This window comes from Macaca nemestrina, chromosome 1 (genome assembly GCF_043159975.1).
Source record: "Macaca nemestrina isolate mMacNem1 chromosome 1, mMacNem.hap1, whole genome shotgun sequence".
Lineage (NCBI taxonomy): Eukaryota > Metazoa > Chordata > Mammalia > Primates > Cercopithecidae > Macaca > Macaca nemestrina.
Window position 1 is genome coordinate 125,412,165 of NC_092125.1, and position 23,655 is coordinate 125,435,819.

Genomic DNA, 23,655 nt, shown 5'->3' on the forward strand with positions numbered 1-23,655 from the left:
AGGTCAGGAGATTGAGACCATTCTGGCTAACATGGTGAAACCTCATCTCTACTAAGAAAAAAAAGAAAAAAAATTAGCCAGGCCTGGTGGGGGGCGCTTGTAGTCCCAGCTACTCAGGAGGCTGAGAGGGGAGAATGGTGTGGAGGCAGGAGAATGGTGTGAACCCAGGAGGTGGAGCTTGCAGTGAGCCGAGATAGCACCACTGCACTCCAGCCTGGGCGACAGAGCGAGACTCTTTCTCAGGAAAAAAAAAAAAAAAAATTCTTATTTCATATCTACGGAAACTGAAGGGTAGAGAATTTATCCAAGGTCATGTTGCTAGAAAGCAGTACAGCTCCGGCTCTAAATTCAGATTTGCGTCCTGGGATAGTGTATATAATCTGGATTTTGGAAATACTCTCCAATATCCAAAGGTGATCTGATGCTACCTGAATCAAAATTCATAGTTTTAGTGTAAATTTCGTCCCAATTAATGAAATTTCTTTCTAATTTCTCTTTATGAAAGACTCTGTTAAATGGTGATTCAGATGTGTTGGATTTTGCTTCTAAAGGTATGTAGAGTTTAGTATGATTTACTTGCCAAACTTATGGCCTAGGAAACGACGTGCTATTGATGGAATCCGCACTGAACACAAGAGGAAATTGCTAGGGAAGGATGCGTGTGAGGAAAGGAAATCCTCAGGCTGATTTATTGTTCAGTGCTGAGTGTACACAGTGTGCTATCCTTGTCACAGCCAAGTGAAAAAGGACGCAATCCCGGTCCTGAACAGATCATTCTTTTAAAAATAATATTTTGGCCTGCTTATAAAGTATGGTTCGTAATAAAAAAGTTGGGCTACAGAAATATAATTAAATTATCCAAAATCCCATCTTTTTTTTTTTTTTTTTGAGACGGAGTCTGGCTCTGTCGTCCAGGCTGGAGTGCAGTGGCTCCATCTCAGCTCACTGCAACCTCCGCCTCACGGGTTCAAGCGATTCTCCTGCCTCAGTCTCCCGAGTAGCTGGGACTACAGGCGCGTGCCACCACGCCCGGCTAATTTTTTGTATTTTTCGTAGAGACAGGTTTTCAGCGTGTTAACCAGGATGATCTTGATTTCCTGACCTCGTGATCTCCCCGCATTGGCCTTCTAAAGTGCGGGGATTACAGGCGTGAGCTACTGCACCGGCCTATTTTGTAATTTTAAGTGAATGCATCTCAAAAGGTTGACGAAGGACCACATTCATATCGCACAGCAAGAATTCAATGTGGCAATATCTTGCCACAAATAATTTAAACATTAATTGTGGTTTTGAGGGGCAGTGTGCAGTGGGAGTAAAAGGGGTACGGTTTAGAGTCTCCAAAAGATTTACTTAAGAAACACGAATGCACTGCTTGTGTACTGCGCAAAAGTTCTCGGGGTCTACTTCCAACTTTCACTAAAGATCCCAGAACTGCCCGCCAGGAGCTGCCCAGGGCGTTTTGCTCTCAAACCCGGCCGCCAGTCGCCGACGCATGCGCAGTTTAGCACCGTGGCACAGGCCTTTCTCAGGCAGGTTTTTGTGGGGTCAGCAAAAGAGCCAGAACTGCAACGGCGAACGGTTCCGAGCCTGACAGGGGAGGGGGAAACCAGCTCCAAGTGAAAATCACCTTGCGAGGAAATAGGCTCAGGGATGGGGGCGGTTTCTGCAGGCGTCTCCACACACGCACTCTCACTCACTTTTAGGGTGCCAAAACACCACCAGGGGCAACTAGGAGGAATAGGTTGAGGAATCAGCTATAGAGAATGGAGGGGATAGAGCTGCAAGGGGCGAGGGGGCGACGATCTCTAAAACTTTAAGCGCCGTGCTCTACTGATGCTTTGGGCACTTTTTTCATTTCTCTGGGGAGTCTGGGTGCACCAATTAATCGGTCGCTCCTTTGAGCATTTGTTTATAGGGGTTCCTGGGGGACCCCATCCTATTCCAGTATTCAGCCACACTCCCCTCAAAGCCGGGAAACCGCCCCGAGAGAAGCCCCAGGACGCCGGGGGTTGCGTGAGCCCCGTGAAGCTGCAGGCGGGGGCGCGGGATCCCCTTTGTGGCCGCCGCCCCCCTCCGCCGGCCCCTCCCCCGCGCCCCGCCCTCGGCCACCGACCCCAGCCCTGGCCGCCGGCGCGCTCCCACCCGCGCCTCTGGGGACTCGCGGACCGCAGCGAGACCGGCCGGCGCGCTGGGCATGCTCAGTGGCGGGCCGGGCGCTGGAGTCGGAAGCCTGTGCGCGGCAGCCGCCGCCGAGCCGGCCGGGGCGCACGGAGAGCGCACGGGACTCGCTGCAGCGGCGGCCGGGTCGCGGCGCACCCGGGCCGGGACCGGAGCCGAGCCCAGCGCGGCGCCCGCGACCCGCCGGCCGCGGCGCCTGCTCCCTCGATCCCGCTCGGGGAAAGGGCAGGCGGCTGCTGGCGTCGGCGGGGCGCGGAGGAACCGCGGCGGCGGCGGCGGCGGCCGCATCCTCGCCGCCCGCCCCGGCCGGGCCGCGTCCCAGAGCCGTCGGGCATGGAGCCGTGGAAGCAGTGTGCGCAGTGGCTCATCCATTGCAAGGTGCTGCCCGCCAACCACCGAGTGACCTGGGACTCGGCGCAGGTATTCGACCTGGCGCAGACCCTCCGCGATGGAGTCCTGCTCTGCCAGCTGCTTAACAACCTCCGGGCGCACTCCATCAACCTGAAGGAGATCAACCTGAGGCCGCAGATGTCCCAGGTGAGGAGGCCGGCGCGGGCGCCCCGCCTCCAGCCGGCAGCTCCCATTAATCATGCGGCTAATTTCTTTGTGTAAATGCAAACGTCTAGGTGCGCTGAGCTTGCTCTGCCTCCCAGCCTTCTGCTTTGGGACCACTTCGGCACCACTTTGGCTTTTCCTACCTTGACTTGAAATGGTTTAGCTCCTCAAGCTGAATGCGAAAGCCTTGCGTCAGGAGATGGTGTGAGGATTTCGTAAAGGCTTTCTGTGAGGCGGGAAAGAAATAAGTTGTCTTAGGGTGCCCTTCACCTACTCTGTGTGTGTGTGGCGCGACAAAGGGAATTTGATCAAGCTCTTCTATAATAACGAAGGGGAGGTGATGGGGTAATTTGCTTTTAGTCTTTTCTTTTGCTTTGCGTCTTGTACTCATGTTTTCTTGAAAGAGGAACCATGACATAAATGAGGACTCGAGGAAGTGAAGGGCGTTTGGTCCCGTTATCTGTCCAGGAGTGACGCTGGTCAAAGGGAAGAACAGGGAGCAGAACCCAGAGGCCGCCCCCAGGACCCCTGAGCTGGTGGCCAGACGGCAAGCTCCGGTTTACAGCTCTTCCTAAACCATGTGAGAAGGAGCGAGTCCAGCCTCTCTCAGCAGCGACAGGAAATGAGAAGTTTCACTAGAGATTCCGCTTTCCTTCCTGCAGTGCCCTGCTCAGGTGCTGTGGTGCCGGTCGGCTCCTGGGACTGGCGCTGCCTCTTTGAGGGCTAAGCCAGGCACCTCTGGAAAGTTGGGTGCACCCTAGAGTCAGCTCAGAAGTCACAGTTCAGTGGAAAAGTAGTTTATTTTTCCTGTCGGAAAATTTTTGTAGAGAAGGATGTTAAACTTGGTTCACAGCCTCTTTCTCTTTCAGAATGTTAAAACAAAAAAACCAAACCGCTTTCAACTTAAAAGGGAGAGGACAGAGCCCTCTCCATGACACATTTCAGCACTAATCCTCTATGACGCAGAGCCTCAGCTACTTAGCAACCAGAGCAGTGCCTTTTAAGAAGGAACGGACTTTATATGATTTAATAAGTATGTATTTAAAGTTAGAGCACACACAGTCATCTCTGATTCTTGGTGTCAGTGTTTCATCAGGGTCTCTGCACTTCAGATTCTGCATTCCTTGCCTGTTTGCCTTCAACCTGCTGCTGGGCAGTCCCTAAGAAAGAACAAGCATGGAAGTAGGGAGAGCCATATGTATTTAAAAGTGAGATAAATTATTTTATACGCCCGTAAACCTCCATGGTGATTGCTACCTCTCTGTACCTCTTCAGAGTTGTCTCAACTCTGGATATTCCTTTGAGGGGTTTAGCAGACTTTTCTATTATGGTGGGAGCTGCAATCAGTTAGCTACTCTTACACATTCCCATTTTCCACTTGGCCTGTAGCCTCAGGAGGCATCGTGGGTCAGGATGCCTTGGCCCACCAAGCAGGGAATACAGTACTGTGCACATTTCCTGGAACTTGTTTCCCGGAACTCTCAGCAGTTGCTCTCAATAATCACGTTTTCTGGACAGCCGAAGAGCCCTTTTTAAACCTTGAAGCCTTTATTTTAATGCTAACAATGGATGAGAATTGTTTTGAATGTGTTTCGCTCTTCTCATCTTATAGTATGTTAGATGCAATTTAATCTTTCTGATGACCAAAGGTTGTCATTACAAGCATCATTAATGAAAATCGAGCACATACAATGCTCTAAGGGTTCTGTTCCCTACTGGGGGTAGGTAGCACAATGAGCAAACCAGGATACTTGCCCTAAAGGAATTATTACACTATGCCATCAGATGATAAATCACTGGGTTATAATAAGGTAAGTAGGACAGCTGATGACCTTCTTTGTGCCGTTGCACTTTTGATTTCTTAAGTTTGTTCAACCCTGAGGTTTCTGGTTCCAAATTAAGTACAGTTTCTCCTGTAATGTCCTATGAGAGGGTACTTCCCTCAAATGTGAATCCTAGAAGGCTAGTACCTGAACCTGGTGATGTCTGTTTTTGCTTTCCTCTTGGTTCTTGGCCTCATTGCAGAGAGGCAAGGCTGCTGAACAAGTGGATGCTAGGCAGATGAGTTTGTATCATGCAGGTTCTCATTAAATCCTTAAATGAGATTTATGAAATGATTTTATGAAACAACTTGACATATTTAACATGCTTATAGTGCCTAGCACATGTACTTAATATGTACTTAATAAATGTTTACTATTAGCAAAATTATGTAAAACATTTTTTCTGCTATTGTTATACTAAGAGTGATAGATTTCAATAGAAATTTTAAAAGAATTGTAGAGGCCTACCGGTTCCTTTGGGCTGATATCCCTAAACATTTTGCCTCTAACTACTCATAGCTTTCTTGGAACAGGTTCTAGCTGTAGTGAATAAGCTATTAACCTGGTACAAACCTGTCATGTCCCAGGAGAATGTATTCCCCTGGCATTAGAGATGTCATTACTAGTAGTTGTGGCTTTTTGGTGTGTCTGAGAGTCATTCTGTCTACTTGACTTAGGTTCTGTTGAAGATATTAATTTGAAATAGACTGTTTTTTATAGCACATGATCTCCTAAGCTGAGAAATAACTGGAAGCTGTCACTTCAGACTTTTGTGACATATTGAGACTGTAAAGAGCAGATGTTGACAAAGGAAATTTTAATTTATTGATGTTTTGTTTGTAGGCTGTTTAGCTTTCCTGAAAGAGGCTATAAAATGACCAGGCTTTTAAAATGAGTATTTATTCCAGTGAATGGGATGCCTTTCTATTATTTGTTAGCCTTCTGCCTTGTTTGCATTTAAAAAAATAAATAACTGCAAATAATGACTGCTCAATTATAGGTCTGATTCTTGGAATCTTAACAAGTTAGTTGATTATCTTTCAAAATAAAAGCATGGATGGGATCCCAGTTTTCTTATTTATTGTTCTTTCTGGCTGTGGACATCAGTTTGTTTTTGATCTTGCCATCCTGGTAAGAGGATGATCTTCAGTTCAAAAATAATAATTTGTTTTCATGCTGATTTAGCTTTTGTTTTTATTTATGATGGGTTAAAAAGGTAAACATTAATCACATTTAGTTATACATTTAACATGTTCTTCTTATTATAGAATACAGTTAAGTAAAATGCAGTTGGCCAGTAAATATCTAAGAAATTTGGTGTCTGAATACGTTAGATTTTAGTGTCTATATTTGAGATTTATTTTTCATCCCAAACAGTATTCTAGCCAGGACACAAAGCACGTGAATGATTCAGGAAGAGAAGAGCCTACTGGTGATAGCTGTACTGGGTGGGCGGCACATGCTGGGGTTGGGGAAGGGTGGGGGGTGTGCCTGTGGAAGAACATGAGTTATTGGCTTGATGTCACTTTTAGTGTTTAAGAGGATCTTCATGAATGCCTATAACCACCCCTAGATCTATCATGAATGAGAGTACCTTAGTCTTAGTTTGAAACTTAAAATTTTGCTTTATACTATGCTTTATAGTAGGGGTAATACATTCAGTGAGTTTACTGGCCACTGTGGACAGTATATGTAAACTATGAATTGTCTAAATGAATAATTCAGACTTCAAGGATTCCTTCAATGAATATTTACTTGTTCCTACTATGTTCCAGGGACTGTTTTAAGCACTGTCTTGGACAAACTCAACAAAGTCCCTGCCCTAAAGGGATTTGGATTTTAGTAGAGTTGAACCATAAATAAATGACTATATAATGTATTTATATATTTATAATTTTATATATAATTATATATATATTTGTATATAATGTGCTATGAACCCATTTGAAGCTGAGTTAGCTAGAAAGAAATGTAATACAATTTTATAGAAGGTAGTCAAGAAAGTCCTCTCTGAGGGAGTGACAATTAGGTGGGACCTGAAGTGAGTGAGGGAACACGGGAATGTCAATGTTTGGAAAAAAGAATATTCCTGGCGGAGGGAATACCAAATGCAAAGCTCCTGAGGTCATTAAATGGCAGGCATACTGGAGGAACAGCAGGGTCAGTATGGCTGGAGGAGAGTGAGTGTGGGAAAGAGTGGGAAACATGAAGTCAGAGAGAAAATGGAAGCTCGATTTTTAGGACTTGTTGGCCACTTTAAGGACTTTGGATTTCACTTTGAGTGAAAGGAGAGGTCAACAGAGGGTTGAGCAGAGGAGTGACATGGCCTGATTTACCTTTTCTTTTCTTTTCTTTTTTGAGATGGAGTCTTAACTGTGTAGCCCAGGTTGGAGTGCAGTGGCCCGATCTCATCTCACTGCAGCCTCTGCCTCCCAGGCTCAAGTGTTTCTCATTCCTGAGCCTCCTGAGTAGCTGGGACTACAGGCACGTGCCACTACTCCTGGCTACTTTTTTGTATTTTAGTAGAGAGGGGGTTTCACTGTGTTGCCTGGAGTGGTCTCCAACTTCTGAGCTCAGTCAGTCCACCTGCCTTGGCCTCCCAAAATGTTAGGATTACAGGTATGAGCTGCTGCACCCAGCCCTGATTTACCTTTCCTACAGTTACTTTGGCTACCACATTGAGAGCAGACTGGAGAGCAGCAAGGATAGAAGTGGCCAGGCTAATACATCATTCAGACAAGAGATAATGGCAACTCTTACCAGAGCAATAGCAGGGCAGATGGTGGGAAGAGTAGGCTCTGAATATATTCCGAAGGTGGAGCCAGCAGGGATTTATTGATGGACTAGATTAGGGATGTGAGAAGAGAGGAGTCAAGTTTGTCTCCAGAATTTTTGACCTGAGAAACTGGATGATGAAGTTCCCATTCACTGAGATGGAGAAGACTAGAGGAAGTATGGTGTTGGGGTGTATGTGGGGAGATGGGAAGGAATATCTGGAGCTAGTTATGATTGAAATGCCTAGTAGACATCTAGATGGATATGCCTAGCAAGGAGTTGGAGATGTAGGTATAAAGTTTGAAATCATCAAGGTGAAGATGGTATTTAAAATCATGAGACTGGGTGATACCATGCAGGAAGTAGTGAAGAAAGAAGAAAAAGTCTGAGTGAGCCATTGGAGCATGCCTATTCTTGAGGGTAGAGAGATGGGGAGAACCTGTGAAGGAGTTAAGAGGCAGTGGCCATGAGGTAGGAGGGAAACCAAGTGAACAGAGTATTTCTGGGAGGAGTGATGACATGTCAAATGCTGCTGATCAAGTGAAATAAGGACTGAGGATAGAAGATTTAAACAATGTAAGGTTCCTTGGTGACCTTGACAAAACCAGATTTGGTGATGTGGTGGGCAAACACCTGATAATAAGAGAGGGTTGAGACAGCAATATAGACATCTATTTAGGGAGTAATTTTGCTGTAAAGAGAACAGGAAAATGGGGTAGTGGCTACTAGGGGAAAAGAAATCAAGATATGGGTTAATTAATTAATTAATTAATTAATTTTAGAGACAGAGTCTTGCTCCGTCACCCAGGCTGGAGTGCAGTGGCGATATCTTGGCTCACTGGTTGAACCCAGTGGCGAGATCTGCCTCCTGGGTTCAACCAGTTCTCCTGCCCTAGCCTCCCAGGTAGCTAAGATTACAGGTGTGTGCCACCATGCCTGGCTAATTTTTATATTTTTTAATAGAGATGGGGTTTTACCATGTTGGCCAATCTGGTCTTGAACTCCTGATCTCAGGTCATCAGGCCGTCTTGGCCTCCCAAAAGTGCTGGGATTACAGCTGTAAGCCACTGTGCCCAGCCTAGATATAGTTTATTTTCTTGTTACACAATTCTTATTTTATACCTATTAAAAGAGCTCCTTTAGATGGACAGATTTTCTCATCTGGTGCTCTTGTGTATATGTGTATGTGTGTGAAAAGGTATCTCTGTGTATGAAGAATGAGAACATACGGGCACAGGGAGGGGAACATCACACACCGAGGCCTGTCGGGGGTTGGGGGACAAGGGGAAGGATAGCATTAGGAGAAATACATAACGGAGATGACGGGTTGATGGGTGCAGCAAACCACCATGGCACATGTGTACCTATGTAACAAACCTGCACGTACTGCACATGTATTCCAGAACTTAAAGTATAATAATAAAGAAAATATAAGTAAAATTTAAAGTGTTTTAAAATCTTCTTTTTGTTCAGATTGCGACTATTCTGAATACCACTGGAACTTAGAGTCATTGATTGCCATGTGTTTTCATAGTGTTGCCCTTTGAACACCTAGTATTGGTGATGCAGCATTTCTAAAATGATTAATCACTATTGCCTGTGAGATTTCCTTCTAAATTGAGTTTTGATGCTGCTGTTATTATTTTAAATAAAGGGTTAAATAGTTTCTGCTATACACAACCATACATTGTTTTAAACAACTATGATTATTAGTTTTAGCATTGAGGTATGCATTCCAAATACATGTCTACACACTCCCTCCTCCCATACAAGGTGGTGTGACTTACAGATTTTTGGGTTATACAAAAGGGAAGGAGGAAGAACTGTTATTTTCCAAAAAGAATGGTGTGCCTAGTAACATTTTTAGTCAGTTTGTTCAGAGTAATGTCATTCCTTAGTCTTCTCAGAAGTCAGTAACCTCTTTGCAATTTGTTAGGTTATTTTCTTGGATAATCTGCCAGCATAATTTTAAACTCAACACCAATCAGGATCTTTTCATGTAAAGTAGTTATGGCATCTTTAGGCATCTTAAGCACTTGTTCTGTCTGCACGATGGTTAGCTTAACCTAGATTCTCTAGAAAACAGCCTGGGGTAAGGCCTGAAGTACTGAAACCCTCTTGGTGAGGTACAATTCCATGGCTTGCCAGAGTGAGGAAATGAGACGGTGTCTTTTTTTTTTTTTAAGATAGAGAAAATTATATCATGTTTGCAATACAAATGGAGTTGATCTAGTATAGATCACCACATATTTTCTAATTTTCAAATACAGTGGATTGTTTTTATTATTCTCGAATCCTCTGTGGCAATTGACGTTAGTGATCATCCCCTTCTCCTAAAACTCTCTCTTCCCTTTACTCTCACCACACCATACTCTCCTGGTTCTCTTGTACCTCTTATTATTCCTTCTCAGTTTTTGTTTGTTTGTTTGCTAGCTTCTCTTTATTGAAAAATGTCTTAAACATTTTAGAGTTTTCTCTTTAGTTGTGTTTTCATTTCATATTCGCCTCCCTGTAGCATCTCATGACATCTGTGGTAGTACCTACCTTGCTGAATCCCAAATTCATACTGACAGCCTCAGTCTGCCTGTTTTACACCTCTGCCTCTATAGTTACAGTTGCTCCATAGGTATGAAGTCTGATCATTGTAGAAAGTTCACTCCCAATAGAGAGGGGTGGATTGGATGGGATGAAAGTAGGTGTGAGCAGGATTGGTACTGAAGTCATTCAACAGAAGATGAGGCCAGAGAAAGGAGGCGAATAGAGGGATTATGAGGAACAAAAAAGATTAAAGTGTTAATTATGAGTTGGGATGGATGGGACTTTGCAACCTTTTAGATACAGGGAAAGACTGGAAAGTATCTAGGCTGAGACCCAGGTTTCAGTATCAGGTGACAGGAGTGCCATAAAGAAGGGGCACATTTTAGTGAGAAAGGGAGCACATTCTGTCTTGGACTCTGAGTTGGAAGTTATTACCAGTTACCCTCTCTCTTCTCAGTTTCATGCATCCCACTCTCTTAATACCCCTTTCTTTCGGGTTTATTCTACTAATATCTAAAACCCAACAATCCTTTGAACTCATTGCTTCTACCACCTCTTAACTGCCTGCTTCAGTTTTCATTTTCTTCCTATGTAGCTTAAATGCTATAGCCATTATAATTCCCTGATTTCCCTTGATTTGTCCTGCTTGTTTGGATAAACAAAACCCTGGTTAAATTAAACTTATTGAATTACTTATTTCCTGCTTTCAACTGAGCTGCTGAATGTAATGGAGGAAAACCCGCATTACACTTTAAGTTCACGATCCCTAACCTCAAGTGGGCATCTTGGGCCATCCAGTCATCTGATTACATTTCTCTAATGCTCTCAAATGGTCTAGAACTACTGGCAGTCCCTGAAATGCTTTTAGGGGTCCCACAATTTCAAAACTCTGTTTATAGTTTTATTTATAATTTAATAATAATAGATTATTTCCCCTCATTCTCATTTTGTAATGTGTGTATAGAGGAGTTTTCCAAAGGCTGTGTGATAGTGCCCATGCCGTTGCTGTGGTTGACTGTAGAATATATGCTTGTGTATGTTTCAAAGGCTTATCAGTTTAGAATTCCAATAAGTTAAACATTAATAGCTATGAAACCTCAAACAAAAGCTGCTGAGGATTCTCAATCACGTTTTAAGAGTGGAAAGGGGTCCTGAGGAAAAAAAAAGTTTGAGAACTGCCTGAGACCATTTACTTTTTGACTCTCCCAGGTCATTCTGTAGTACCTTTTTTTTGTTTCCTTAAACCTTCATCACCCATTTCTCCCTTCTTTCTCTCAACTTGTAACCTTACTTCCTATTCCACTGAGAAAAAACAAAATTGGAGGAGAGCTTCCTCAGGCTCCCACCTTCCTGCATCTGTGCTCGTAGTTGATGCCTTTTCTCCTGCACTATGAGTTAGTTAACAGTGCTCCTGGCCAAGGCAAGTTTCTCCTTCACTGTTACCCCGATGCTCTTCTGCATCATCACTTCTCTCTTGGATCTTTCCCATTTGCATGCATGTATACCATTCTCCCCTTCATTTGATGTAAGATATATTTTCAAGGTAGAGATAGAAACATGTGGATGAACATTGAGTGTGATGGAAAGTGACTAAGGATGCCTAGGGTTTGAACTGAGCTACTGGGGCAGGTGATCAGACAACCTCCTTATAACTTTAGTGGTTCCTGATGGACCATGGGATAAAATCCAGCCTCCTTAGTATGCAAGAGCTCATGGTCTTGTCCTGCTTCATCTCTCAAACCTCTTCTCCACTCTGTGCTCCTGACCTTTTTGCAGTTTCTTGAAAACACTATGCTGTTAAATGTCTCTGTGCTATTGCATATACCTTTTTCTGTACTTGAAGTTCCTTTTTCATTTGTCTACTCGAAGATTCAGTTCAAGAGTCATCTTTGTATTGTCTTCCCTGACTTTTCTCCCAGGTGTGGCTGAGCACATGCTGCTTTCTGCCACAGTGTCTGGTGGAATGCAGCATTTCTTGCTGTTTTGCAGTTTTTTTTCCTTATCTGTCTCCCTTCCAGGCTTTGACTTGATTGAGGATGCCATAGGCTAATTCCTTTATATACAGCAGTAGAAATGGACACAGGGAGTCATACTTAATAGGCGTACGTAAATAGGCATAGATTAAATTCATCAATGGGATGAAAATGGTGACACTTTATTTACTACTTTTTCAAACGTATACAAATTTAAAAAAAACACAGTCAGCACTGACTGTCATTAAAAACCAAAAATACTTGTTAAGTGCCATTACTAATAATAGCAGGTAACATTACTTCACCACTTACGAACTGAGTGACTCTCAGAAAGTGACTAAACCTGTCTTATCTGTCTGTTCTTTAGCTTCCTCATTGCTAAAATAGGCCAGATAAAAGAACCTACCTCCTAGGGTTCTTGTGAGGGCTAGCTGAATTAATTAATGTGACTGACTTAAAACAAGTGCCCAATAGATGTTAACTATTTTTTACTATAATGATTATCACTGCTTCTGTGGAAGCATACAAGGCAGTTACTAAAACCTTCCATGCATTGTCTCATCTAATTGTCCAACACCATGAGGCAGGCACTGTTATTTATCCCCATGTGGTGGATACTCTGAAGCTAAGAGGGATTTAGTAACTTGCACTAACAAATGGTTTGTAGTAGAGCCAAACTTAGAACATTAAGAGTGAACTGAATTCTTGTCACAAGGCTATCGGCACATCTGAATGTGAACTGCAATGAGGACTGAAATGAAATTTTCCCCTGCATTGTATTTTGCTCTCATGTGGGGCTCCCTTGGAGCAGTGTTCTGATTGGCCTTGTGGCTGTTGTTAATAGCACCTCCTTACTAGTCGGATATTGAGTTAAAATTTTGCCTCAGGACAGGAGAATAGTTTGAACCCGGGAGGTGGAGGTTGCAGTGAGCTAAGATCATGCCACTGCACTCCAGCCTGAGCAACAGAGTAAGACTTCATCTCAAAAAACAAAACAACAACAACCAAAAATTTGCCTCAGGATACTGATCTGGATGATTTCATACACATTTATCACACTATTCAGTATAAAATGGGTGTTAGACTTTTGACAGGTATGTAATGGGAAAAGGAAAGGAAATCAGGAAAACTACGGAAAGTTAATGAGGGGAAGAGACAAAGTGAGTGTAGCTGTTCCTTTTTGGCCTTTTAATGTTGTGCGTTGTGACAGCTGGTCTCAAGCACATGGTTTAATGCTCTATTCTGGAGTTAGGAGTGCCTACATTTCTCTGGGAAGCAGGAACACTGTTGTTTAAAATGATGTGCTTTGATATGGCATTTTTTTCTATTATAATTTTTTTTTTTTTGTAAATTCACAGACAACCTATTGTTAGCTATTATTTGGAGCGTTATTTTATCATATTTTCATCCTCTGTTAACATAGACCCTGCATGGTGTTAAAGCCAGTCACAAGTTGACATTCTGGTTTTCCTTAATCTTGGGCATTTAGTGGATAGAACCATCAACAGCAAAGTAGTTCCTTTTGATTTCCATGTAAAATTATTTTTAAATTGTATTTTGTGCTGCTGTCTGAATGTACTTTCAAAATCTGTGTTGCAAGAAGCGTAGTCAGCTTTCGAGTTGCTTGCTTAACAGGAAGCCAGCAGCGCATGCTACTCACATAAGAGTTCTTTAAAGGGTCAATTAATATGGAATATTTAATGATACATTTGATACTCACCTTCCATGGTTTTCAAAGTGCCCATCTTAAAATAGATCTGTAACAGCTGGTGTGAATAAACAAGCGTTGTGCTTCCCTATGCCTTTTCCTGGGAGCATGGGGGCAGCATGGTTTAATGGGAACACTTAAGGTCAGGAGTCAGGAGACTTGGGTTCTAGTTCCAGCTCTGTCTCTGACAGGCTGTGTGACCTTCGTGTTTCCTTCTCTTTGCCTCTGGCTTCTGTACTTATAGCAATAGCAGTGGATGCTTACATGTGCAATAATACACCAAATAGCAACTAAAATGTTTTGTACATCTAGGCAGCATTATGGTTTCATGATCAGGGATCAGGCAGAAATGATTGAATCCCAGCGCTGGCACTTAACAACACTGCCCCTGGGAAAGTTACTTTACTTATTGAATCTGTTTTCTCATCTGATAGGCAAGAAATTGTGGAATTTCTTTGCAGGATTGTGGTGAGAATGAAAATATTTAAATGCCTGGTACATGGTAGGTACTTGGTAAGATTATTTCCTTCCTTCTCCCCACTGCCTCCCCAGTCCTCATGTCTATGAGACAGGAAGAATAAGATCTTATCACTGCTCTACAGAGGAGGAAATGGAGATGTGCCCTGGCTAAAGGGCTTTTCTCAAGGTCACACCGACAGGAAGTGGTGAAGACAGGACTTCAGTCCAACTGTCCTAATTCCAAATTCGGCGAAGTTTCCCATTCCTGCTGCCAAATTCAGTGGATAGATGGCAAATTGCATGAGGAAATGACTGGAAGAGTGCTTTCAAAAAACAAGGCATGGCCTGGAAATGTAAAATGAGATTGTATTATTTTGCACTGAAAGTTGTTCTATTAAAATGAAACATCTAAAATAACAAAACCTGTTTTCTGTTATTTTATAGTCTGATTAGTTTGTGGATTATTTGCTTTTTGGTAATTTTATAGCCCCTCTACTTTCTGTTTGGTTCTGTTTTCATGGAAATTTGTGCAAGTGAAGCAGTTATTTAAATCATCACGTTGTCTGCTAAATGTTGGACTTTGCGGTAGATGCTGGGTATTCAAATGTGAATGAAACTCAATCTCTGACCCTGTGTTCCTTTTAGGCTATACAGTATGGGTTTTACTTCATATTTTCCCTTATAAAAGAGTGGATGGGAATGGAGCCATTTGTGTTAGAGTGAATGGGCATGGCTAAAGTTTGGTAGGTGGGTAATGCTTTTCTGGATACATAGTTAATTTTGCTGATGTGTACATTATGCCACTAATGTCACAAAACGAATTTTTTTATGTGAGTGCATGGCTCAAGGTATTTCTCTCTTGTCTTTCTTTTTTTTAGGTTGAATTATATATATATACACACTATATATATGTGTGTGTGTGTGCGCACATATATATATAACTTTTATTTTAAGTTCAGGGGGACATGTGCAGGTTTGTTACATAGGTAAATGTGTGTCATGGGGGTTTGTGGTGCAGATTATTTCATCACCCGGGTATTAAGCCTAGTACCCATTAGTTATTTTTCTTGATCCTTTCCCGCTTCTCACCCTGCACTGTCTGATAGGCCCCAGTGTGTGTGGTTCCCCTCTATGTGCCCATGTGATCTCATCATTTAGCTCTCACTTATAAGTGAGAACATGTGGCATTTGGTTTTCTGTTCCTGCATTAATTTGCTAAGGATAATGGCCTCCAGCTCTATCCATGTATCTGCAAAAGACATGATCTCATTCGTTTTTTATGGCTGCATAGTATTCCACAGTGTATATGTACCACATTTTCCGTATCCAGTCTATCATTGATGGACATTTAGGTTGATTCCATGCCTTTGGTATTGTGAATAGTGCTGCAGTGAACATATGTGTGCATGTGTCTTTATACTAGAACAATTTATATTCCTTTGGGTGTATATCCTGTAATGGGATTGCTGGGTCAAATGGTATTTCTTTCTTTAGGTCTTTGAGGAATCACCACACTGTCTTCCACAAATGTTGAAGTAATTTACACTCCCAACAGTGTATAAGTGTTTCTTTTTCTCCATAACCTTGTCAGCATGTTTTTTTTTTTTGACTTTTTAATAATAGCCATTCTGACTAATATGAGATGGTATCTCATTATGGTTTCGATTTGCATTTCTCTGAAGATCAGTGATGTTGAGCTTTTTTTCATATGCTGTTGACTGCATGTATGTCTTCTTTTGAGAATTGTCTGTTCATGTTTTTTGCCCACTTTTTAATGGTGTTTGTGTTTTTCTTGTACATTTGTTTAAGTTCCTTGTAGATGCTGGATATTAGGCCTTTGTCAGATGCACAGTTTGCAAAAATTTTCTACCATTCTGTAGGTTGTCTTTTTACTCTGTTGAGAGTTTCTTTCACTGTGCAGAAGCTCTTTAGTTTAGTTAGATCCCATTTGTCAATTTTTGCTTTTGTATTTCTTTCCTTTCTGTAGACATTTGTACAGGGTACAAAAGCATAGAGATAAATCATATGAAATTCCCATTTTCAGGGGACAAAGAGAAAATGGGGTTCATCTGGGAGTCAGGCTTTTGCAAGAATGCAAAAATAAAGTTATTGGATGTTATAAGACTGGTACAAAAGTACATGCAGCTGGGTGAGAGAGATGAGACCAAGAAGAGGACAGAGACATGAATGGTTACTACAGAGGAAGAAGGTTTGAGAAATAAAACTGAGTGGAGAGAGAGTTAATGTGAGATGAAGAATGTGAAAAGATATTCAGATCTCAGTGATGTCTCTAACAAAAAGCTATTCTGAACAATGATGTAGGACCCTTAATAACGTCAGTACTGGAAATCTGGCCGTACCATTTGCATTTGTCAGGAAAGATATTAAAGTACCTGTCTTTGGTGGATAGGCTGGAGCATGAGATGATGTTCTATTCTCTTGAATATCTTGAAAGTTCAGGGAGCAAAAACTATAGAATCAAAATGCTTAATGGGCATCTAAAGTGCTGAAAGTAAAGATGCTTGCTCTCTCTCCCTTCTCTAACCTCTAGACTTGCTACTTCTCCCTCCCTCACACCTACTGAGCCGTTATCCTCCCTATGCTCTTTAGTTGACTGATACCTCTCCTCTCCTGGTCCATCTGGTCTTGACTATACTCCTGAGTCCTGTCAGAATTTATGGTCAGCCTTTCCATTTTTACTCCAATTCCCTGCACCTTCTGTAACATGAGATATGCCAGTCACCGGACTCCTAGAGCACTCTCCTTCTTAGGCTTTGCTGCCCTTGCCCGTGAGCAGCAGAGAGCTGTTGGAGAAGGTGGCTCACCACCCGGCTTTTACTGTCCATGTTCACTGCAACTTGACGCTGCTTTCATTCACCTCTTTGCAGTGCCTCATAACAACACCCTCTTGGCTTCCTGTCATTCACCTGGTCATGTTCCAACCCTCCAAATCCCAGACACCCTGAATCCCTAACTCTCCCTTCGTACCAGCAAGCTCAGCTAGTCCTCATCATTACCACCCAGTCCTCCTGAACCCTGACTTGTCCTCAGTTCACCCCATTCCACACGCTACAATGATGACTATTTGTTACTAGAAGTAGCAGTAGCAACTGTGCCAAACTTTACAAGTTACATTTGTATGCACATTTTTGCCTTCTGATTCCCAGAGAGAGTTTTGGGTCTTGAAGTGGATGTTTAATAAATTAGAATCTCAGAACCAGGTGCTATGAGAACTCTGATTCTCAGAAGTTGGACACTATAGAGTAGAAGTACCTTTTTTTTTGGTTTCTAGTTTCCAGAAACCAGTGGTATGCTTGGGGAGCATTTTCGATGAACCAAAAGCTTTCAAGTCACATTTTTCAGTTCCCAGCAGCACCCAGGCTGTTTGTCCCCTCTTGCAACCAACTCACAGCATCTGCTTATTTTTGCAAGCCTGTTTTCAGTAATGTTGTGGTTCACTAGTGCAACTTTCTCTTAATCATATAGGCCATACCTCATAGAGAAAGTTGGTCTAGTGTAATTCCATCACTTATCAATACTCCAAAATGTAGGTTTAGCAGAAAACCTTCAAATATGAGAAAGCATTTGTTGGCTAAGGAAAGTTAGTAAACTTAGTTCAGTCAGCCACACAAGAAATGCATAAGTTCAGATTATTATGACAAATAGAACTGTGTGTGTGTCCATACGTGTACTTTGGGATTCCATAAAATATAGCGATTAATTCATCCTCAGTAAGGGGGAAGCAGGAATTGAGAGCTCTGGAGCTCAGAATGAGTGGTAACACAAAAGATTTGGGTGCTTCCAGAGACACTGTTTAAGAAAAGAATGTTCAGGCCTATAATCCCAGCATTTTGGGAGGCTAAGGTGGGCAGATAGTTTGGGCCCAGGAGTTCAAGACCAGGCTTGGCAACATAGAGGCTCATCTCTACAGAATTTTTTTTTTAATTAGCTGGGCACAGTAGCACATGCCTGTACTCCCAGCAGCTTGGGAGCCTGAAGTGGAAGGATCTCTTGAGCCTGCAGGGCCAAGGCTGCAGTAAGCCATGATCATGCCACTGCACTCCAGCCTGGGCAACAAAGCAAGACCCTGTCTCAAAAAAAAAAAAAAAAAAAAAAAAAGATTTTTCATAAGTAATTGTTGAAAAATAAATGAATTAGATGAAAAAAAAAGGGAATGTGACATAAAATGTTTCTTAAACTACATATAAATGCAACAAGCTAAATTTCATTTATGCAAATGTTTAGAGAGTTTCTAGATTATGACTTTGAGCCTAAGGACTTTTAATTAATATGCTATTCTAATAAGCTTGTGAGGCAGCATGTTATAGTAGAAATTGTAGTTTCCATTCCTTTTCATTAAGCCTGTTTAAGTCTAAGGGGATATAGGTCATAAGTTAAAATGGGAATGAAGCATAGTTGAAAGCTAAGTTTGCAGTAGTAAATATTGTAAAACATGGGTTCAGTAACTAAAAAACCATATTAATCTTGGACTAGAATGGTCCTATTTGAATGAACCATTGTGGCAATTCAGTTTATTGTTTTGTTTTTTTTGTTTGTTTATTTTTTTGAGATGGAGTCTCTCTCGCCCAGACTGGAGTGCAGTGGCGTGATCTCAGCTCACTGCAACCTCCACTTCCTGGGTTCAAGCGATTCTCCTGCCTCAGCCTCCTCCTGAGTAGCTGAGATTACAGGCACATACCACCATGCCCAGCTAATTTTGTATTTTTAGTAAAGATGGGGTTTTGCCATGTTGGCCAGGCTGGTCTTGAACTCCTGACCTCAGGTGATCTGCCCACCTCGGCCTCCCAAAGCGTTGGGATTACAGGCATGAGCCACTGCGCCCGGCCAGCTTTATTGTTGAAAGAGTGATATACAATTATAGTGCTGAAAAAATCTTACAGATAATTCTAGTTCAGCAACTTGGTTTTAAAAATGAGCAGTCTAAGTCCTCTGATGTGTATATAATGGTTTGACCAAGGTCACTTGGTTTGCCAGAACCAGTCTAAATGCAGGTTTTCATTACAGAACACTAATGACCTGGGCCCTCAAGAGAAGTTTAAATCATGTTTATTCTCTTAAACTTTTTTTTGTGTGTGTGTGTTACAAGATTAGGAAGTACTTCAGTTCAGAATTTCTCATGTGAAGCACTTATTATGAAGACCTTATTTTCTCTCACTCATGTATGTTTTTTGTTTTTTGGATGCAGTATTTTAGGGGAATCTGTAAAGGTGGGGGTACAGGGTCTCAGACTTTGGAGCTTAGAATGTCCTGGGAGAATTGAAAAAGCATTGCAAAATGATTAATGAAAATTATGAAATCAAAGATCTGATGCTTAAAGGAGTAATTCCGCAGCTATCCAAAACTTGGCCATTCAGCATTACTCAGTTCCTAAGAGAGCTGTTTTGCTATTTTAAGCCAGATAACAAAAATGTGTCCCAAATTCCCAAGAGTATGAGTATTCATGTATGTTTAAGTGTCACCATAAGTTATTACTCCTAGGTTGTGAGTTCCATGAAATTAGGGACCGTTTGTTTGTCAGTTTCCTGTTCTTGGCTCAGTACCTGGCACAGAGTGACTGCTCCCATGAATGGCCATTGAGTGAATATTTAATGAGTCTTTCACATTGACCTTAATGTTGGTTGCATGAGAATGCTAGATGTTATTTTTTAATCATAGGATGAAAAAATTATGATATTCTGCCAGTTGTTCTGCAGTGGGTGGCAGCATGTTCTATTGGAAGAATATGGACTTTAGGATTGGCCAGACCTGGGTTCAAATCATGCACCATTAGGTGAATGACTGTGGGCAAATTCCTTAATCTCTCAACATATTAATTGTCTTTCTTATGAAGTGGGGATAATTCTTACTGCAGAGTGTTGTGAAAAGTAAGTGAGCTCAGATGGGCCAGATACCTAGCACAGCACCAGAGACGTAGTGGACAGTTAGTAATCATATGAGATTCTTTCCCTTCTCCTCTCCCACTCCATTACCTGATCTTCTCATAGTACAGGGCGTTCCCCACAGTTCTTTTGGAACTCTGTGACTTTGCTGGTCTATGGCAAACTTTTCTTCTCTGTTGTAGTCATCTTTGTGCAGATGTTTTATTAGACTCATTGAATATAAGACTTGAAATACTGTGGCTTTAAAAAATGATATAATTGGCATATTTTAATCTGTCGATTTGTCTGTTGACAATTTCATATGTGTAACACTCTACCCAAAACTGGGAGACCTGCATTCCACATGGCTCCGTTGCCGATAAGCTCAGTGATCTCTAAGTCTCCATTTTTTCTGTGATCACGGGTGGCATTTTATAGTGAAAAGGATGTAGGCTTTAGAGTTCAAATTTTGGATCTGCTGTTAATTAGCTGGATGATCCAGGGCAGGCTCTTTTACTTCTGGGTTCCCTTGGCTTCCTCTGGAGGCCACCACTGTCTATGCTGTAGGCTGCCGTCATGATTTGATAAGATAAAATATGACAAATTCCTGCCTCAGAGCTTTGAACGTTGTAAACTCTTAATAAAAGAGTGGCAAAACACCTTTCACTAAATACTATTCTGGTTAGTATTATTAATGTCTATTTCCCTTAGGTAGCTGAGGGATCCAGTAATAGAACATAATTATTATAGCTGAAGAATTTTAGAAGACACTCAGCAATTTCTTCAAGGTCACATAGGAAGTGATAATGGAGTAGCATGTAGTTGTAAAAATGAGGAATAGTCTATCTTATTAATATGCTCTCTGTTTGTGGAATCAGTTATTTGGATTATTTCCAGTTCTTCTCTTTTATGGATAGCATGACTGTCCATGTCCGCCAAAACATTAATCTTATTGAGGGAACCCCTTTGTAACTCTTAGAATGCTTCCCCATGCTTGGAGTGTGGACCATGCCGCCCTTCCCAGCCTCAACTCCCTCCTCTTGCTCATTCCATAAACAGCCATTCCCAGAATTTATCACACAATTTTTTTCTTCTAGAGTTGGAACTTGCCATTTTCTTTTGTTTCTTGGTCTCCAAATACCCCTTGTATACATCTTATCCTTTTAAATATTGTTTTTGTGACTGATTTTTCTTTTCTTTCTTTTTTTTTCTTTTTTTTGAGATGGAGTTTCACTCTTGTCATCCAGGCTGGAGTGTAATGGCACGATCTCGGCTCACTGCAACCTCTACCTCCCAGGTTCAAGTGATTCTCCCACCTCAGCCTCTTGAATAGCTGGGATTACAGGTGCCTGTCACCATGCCCGGCTAATTTTTGTATTTTTAGTAGAGATGGAGTTTCACCATGTTGGCCAGGCTGGTCTCGAACTCCCTACCTCAGGTGGTCCGCTCGTCTTGACCTCTCAAAGTGCTGGAATTACAGTCGTGAGCCATCGTGCCTGGACGTGACTGATTTTTCTACTAGATCTAAGCTTCATGATGGCAGGGGCCACTTACATTTTTATTCACTGTTGATTCCTGGGGATCAGCACAATGATCAGCACTAGTGCTCAATAAATATGGAAGAATGTATAAATAACTATATAACCACTGTTATTAGTAGCAATAAACAAGAGGGAAATAATTTTAGATATTTGTTAAATGCCTTTGTAAGTTTAAATTGCTCTGAAATTAAATATGTAGGTGTTTTTCAAGGGCCTCTAAAAATTCAAATGTATCTTGTAATTAAATAAGATCTTGGTTTTTTCTTATATAATCTTTCATGTTAATGAGGGCAAGTCTGAAGAGAGGGCAAATAAACATAGTTTAATATCTGGCAGTCTTTCATCTTAGCCAACATTCTTCACCCAAGACCTATAATAACATTTACCTAAACTATCCAGGTGGCTGGGCACAGAGTCAATCTTGAGCCAAATAGCAGAAGGATTTAATGATGAAGTTGAACATTCTTAAAAGATTAGATTATGCCTGGTACATTTCCTTTCATCCGAGACCTCCTACCATTTTTGGTTTGCATGCCCCAAAAGTGCAAGCTATTTCATATTCCACTCTTCTGCAGGTTCCAAACTGCATTTTGTGGCTGGGCGCAGTGGTTCATTCCTGTAATCCTAGCACGTTGGGAGGCCGAGGCAGGTGGATTGCCAGAGCTCAGGAGTTTGAGACCAGCCTGGGCAACATGGTGAAACCGTGTTTCTACTAAAATAGAAAAAGTTAACTGGGCGTGGTGATGCACGCCTATAGTCCCAGCTACTCGGGAGGCTGAGGCAGGAGATTCGCTTGAACCTGGAAGAGGGAGTTTGCAGTGAGCTGAGATTGTGCCACTGCACTCCCGTGTGGGTGACAGAGTCAGACCCCATCCCAAAACAAACAAACAAAAAACTGCATTTTGTTTATTCAGAAATAGAGTTCATTCTTTCATTCATTCAGCATTTATTTCACACCTACAGTATTCAAAGCCCGTATTAGGCACTGAAGATATAACAAAGAATTCAGGTTCTAAGAGAGGTATATTTTGGAGGATACACTCTCCCTATAGCTCATGTTTACCTATGGAAGAACTTTTGTTAGAGTATTAGTATATACCTGGGTATGTATATGTTACTTAGTTTCTTCTGGGTCTTCTCTTTGAGACATACTTACCTGCAAAGAGGGTGGTGGTTTTCATTTGTATGACAAGCTAAGCAGAGTAGGTCATGTCTCCAAGGGAAAGGCTTACCACATGGGGAGAGGGTAGTAGAAGATGAGAGAGGGTCCTGCATCCTTAAGCCACGGTTTCCAATATATGTTAAGTTTTGTTAATAAAAACACCTACATTTCAATCTGTTTTCAGTATCTTTGCTCCTTGGGTTTTTCACTCAGTAGGAAAGAGGAGTATTTATTATTTTGCCCCGGGAGACTGTGAAGCTTATGGCAGCCTAGCCCACAGGCAGATGACTGTCAAAACCAGGCCCAGCTGTTTGTGATGGGTGTTCAGGCCTTAGCAAGTGCAGGATGCGCTGGTCCTGGCAAGTGGAGCCATGCTGGGCTTTGTGGGTCGGCTTTTTGGGTTTTGTGGGTACTGCTTAGACTAGACTCATGTTACAGGTGAGGCTGAGGAAGGGGTTTGACATTTTTAGTCATCTGGGGTGGAATAGCATTTGCTGTTTTTACTGTATTTCAGTCAAGGCTCTAGGCCAGGACTTCAAACTGTAAAAGCCACAAAGGTGTTTTTTTTTTTTTTTTTTTTTTTGACAGTCTCGCTCTGTCACTCGGGCTGGAGTGCAGTGGCACACCCTCTGCTCACTGCAAGCTCTGCCTCCCGGGTTCACACCATTCTCCTGCCTCAGCCTCCTGAGTAGCTGGGACTGCAGGTGCCTGCCACCACGCCTGGCTAATTTTTTTTTGTATTTTTTAGCAGAGACGGGGTTTCATCATGTTAGCCAGGACGATCTCGATATCCTGACCTCGTGATCTGCCTCCTCGGCATCCCAAAGTGCTGGGATTACAGGCGTGAGCCACCACACCTGGCCAATTTTTGTATTTTTAGTAGAGATGGGGTTTCACCATGTTGGCCAGATGGTCTCAATCTCTTGACCTCATCATCTGCCTGCCTCGGCCTCCCAAAGTGCTGGGAAGTTTTGAGAGTGCTATTGTGCGAGGTTCTTTCTTTAAATTGTGAGAAACAAGCCAAGGAAATGATAAATTGGCTTCACCACGTTCACTTAATTTTG

At 42.2% G+C, this 23,655-nt stretch overlaps 1 protein-coding gene across 5 annotated transcripts in view; it reads left to right on the plus strand.

Annotated features, from left to right (window-relative positions):
- The first annotated feature begins 2,199 nt into the window (after positions 1-2,199).
- The window catches only part of LOC105489209 (vav guanine nucleotide exchange factor 3), a 398,407-nt gene continuing 376,951 nt past the window's right edge, over positions 2,200-23,655 (plus strand). For 2 of the 5 annotated variants that reach the window (XM_011753897.2, XM_071069536.1), the window contains exon 1: positions 2,352-2,715. In XM_011753897.2, coding sequence (XP_011752199.1) covers positions 2,512-2,715 — 204 coding nt within the window. In that variant the 5' untranslated portion in view covers positions 2,352-2,511. Of the gene's footprint in view, positions 2,716-2,850; positions 3,942-3,974; positions 4,545-23,655 lie in introns of those variants that run through there. The other 3 variants (XM_011753898.2, XM_011753900.3, XM_011753899.3) reach the window with 3 other exon arrangements.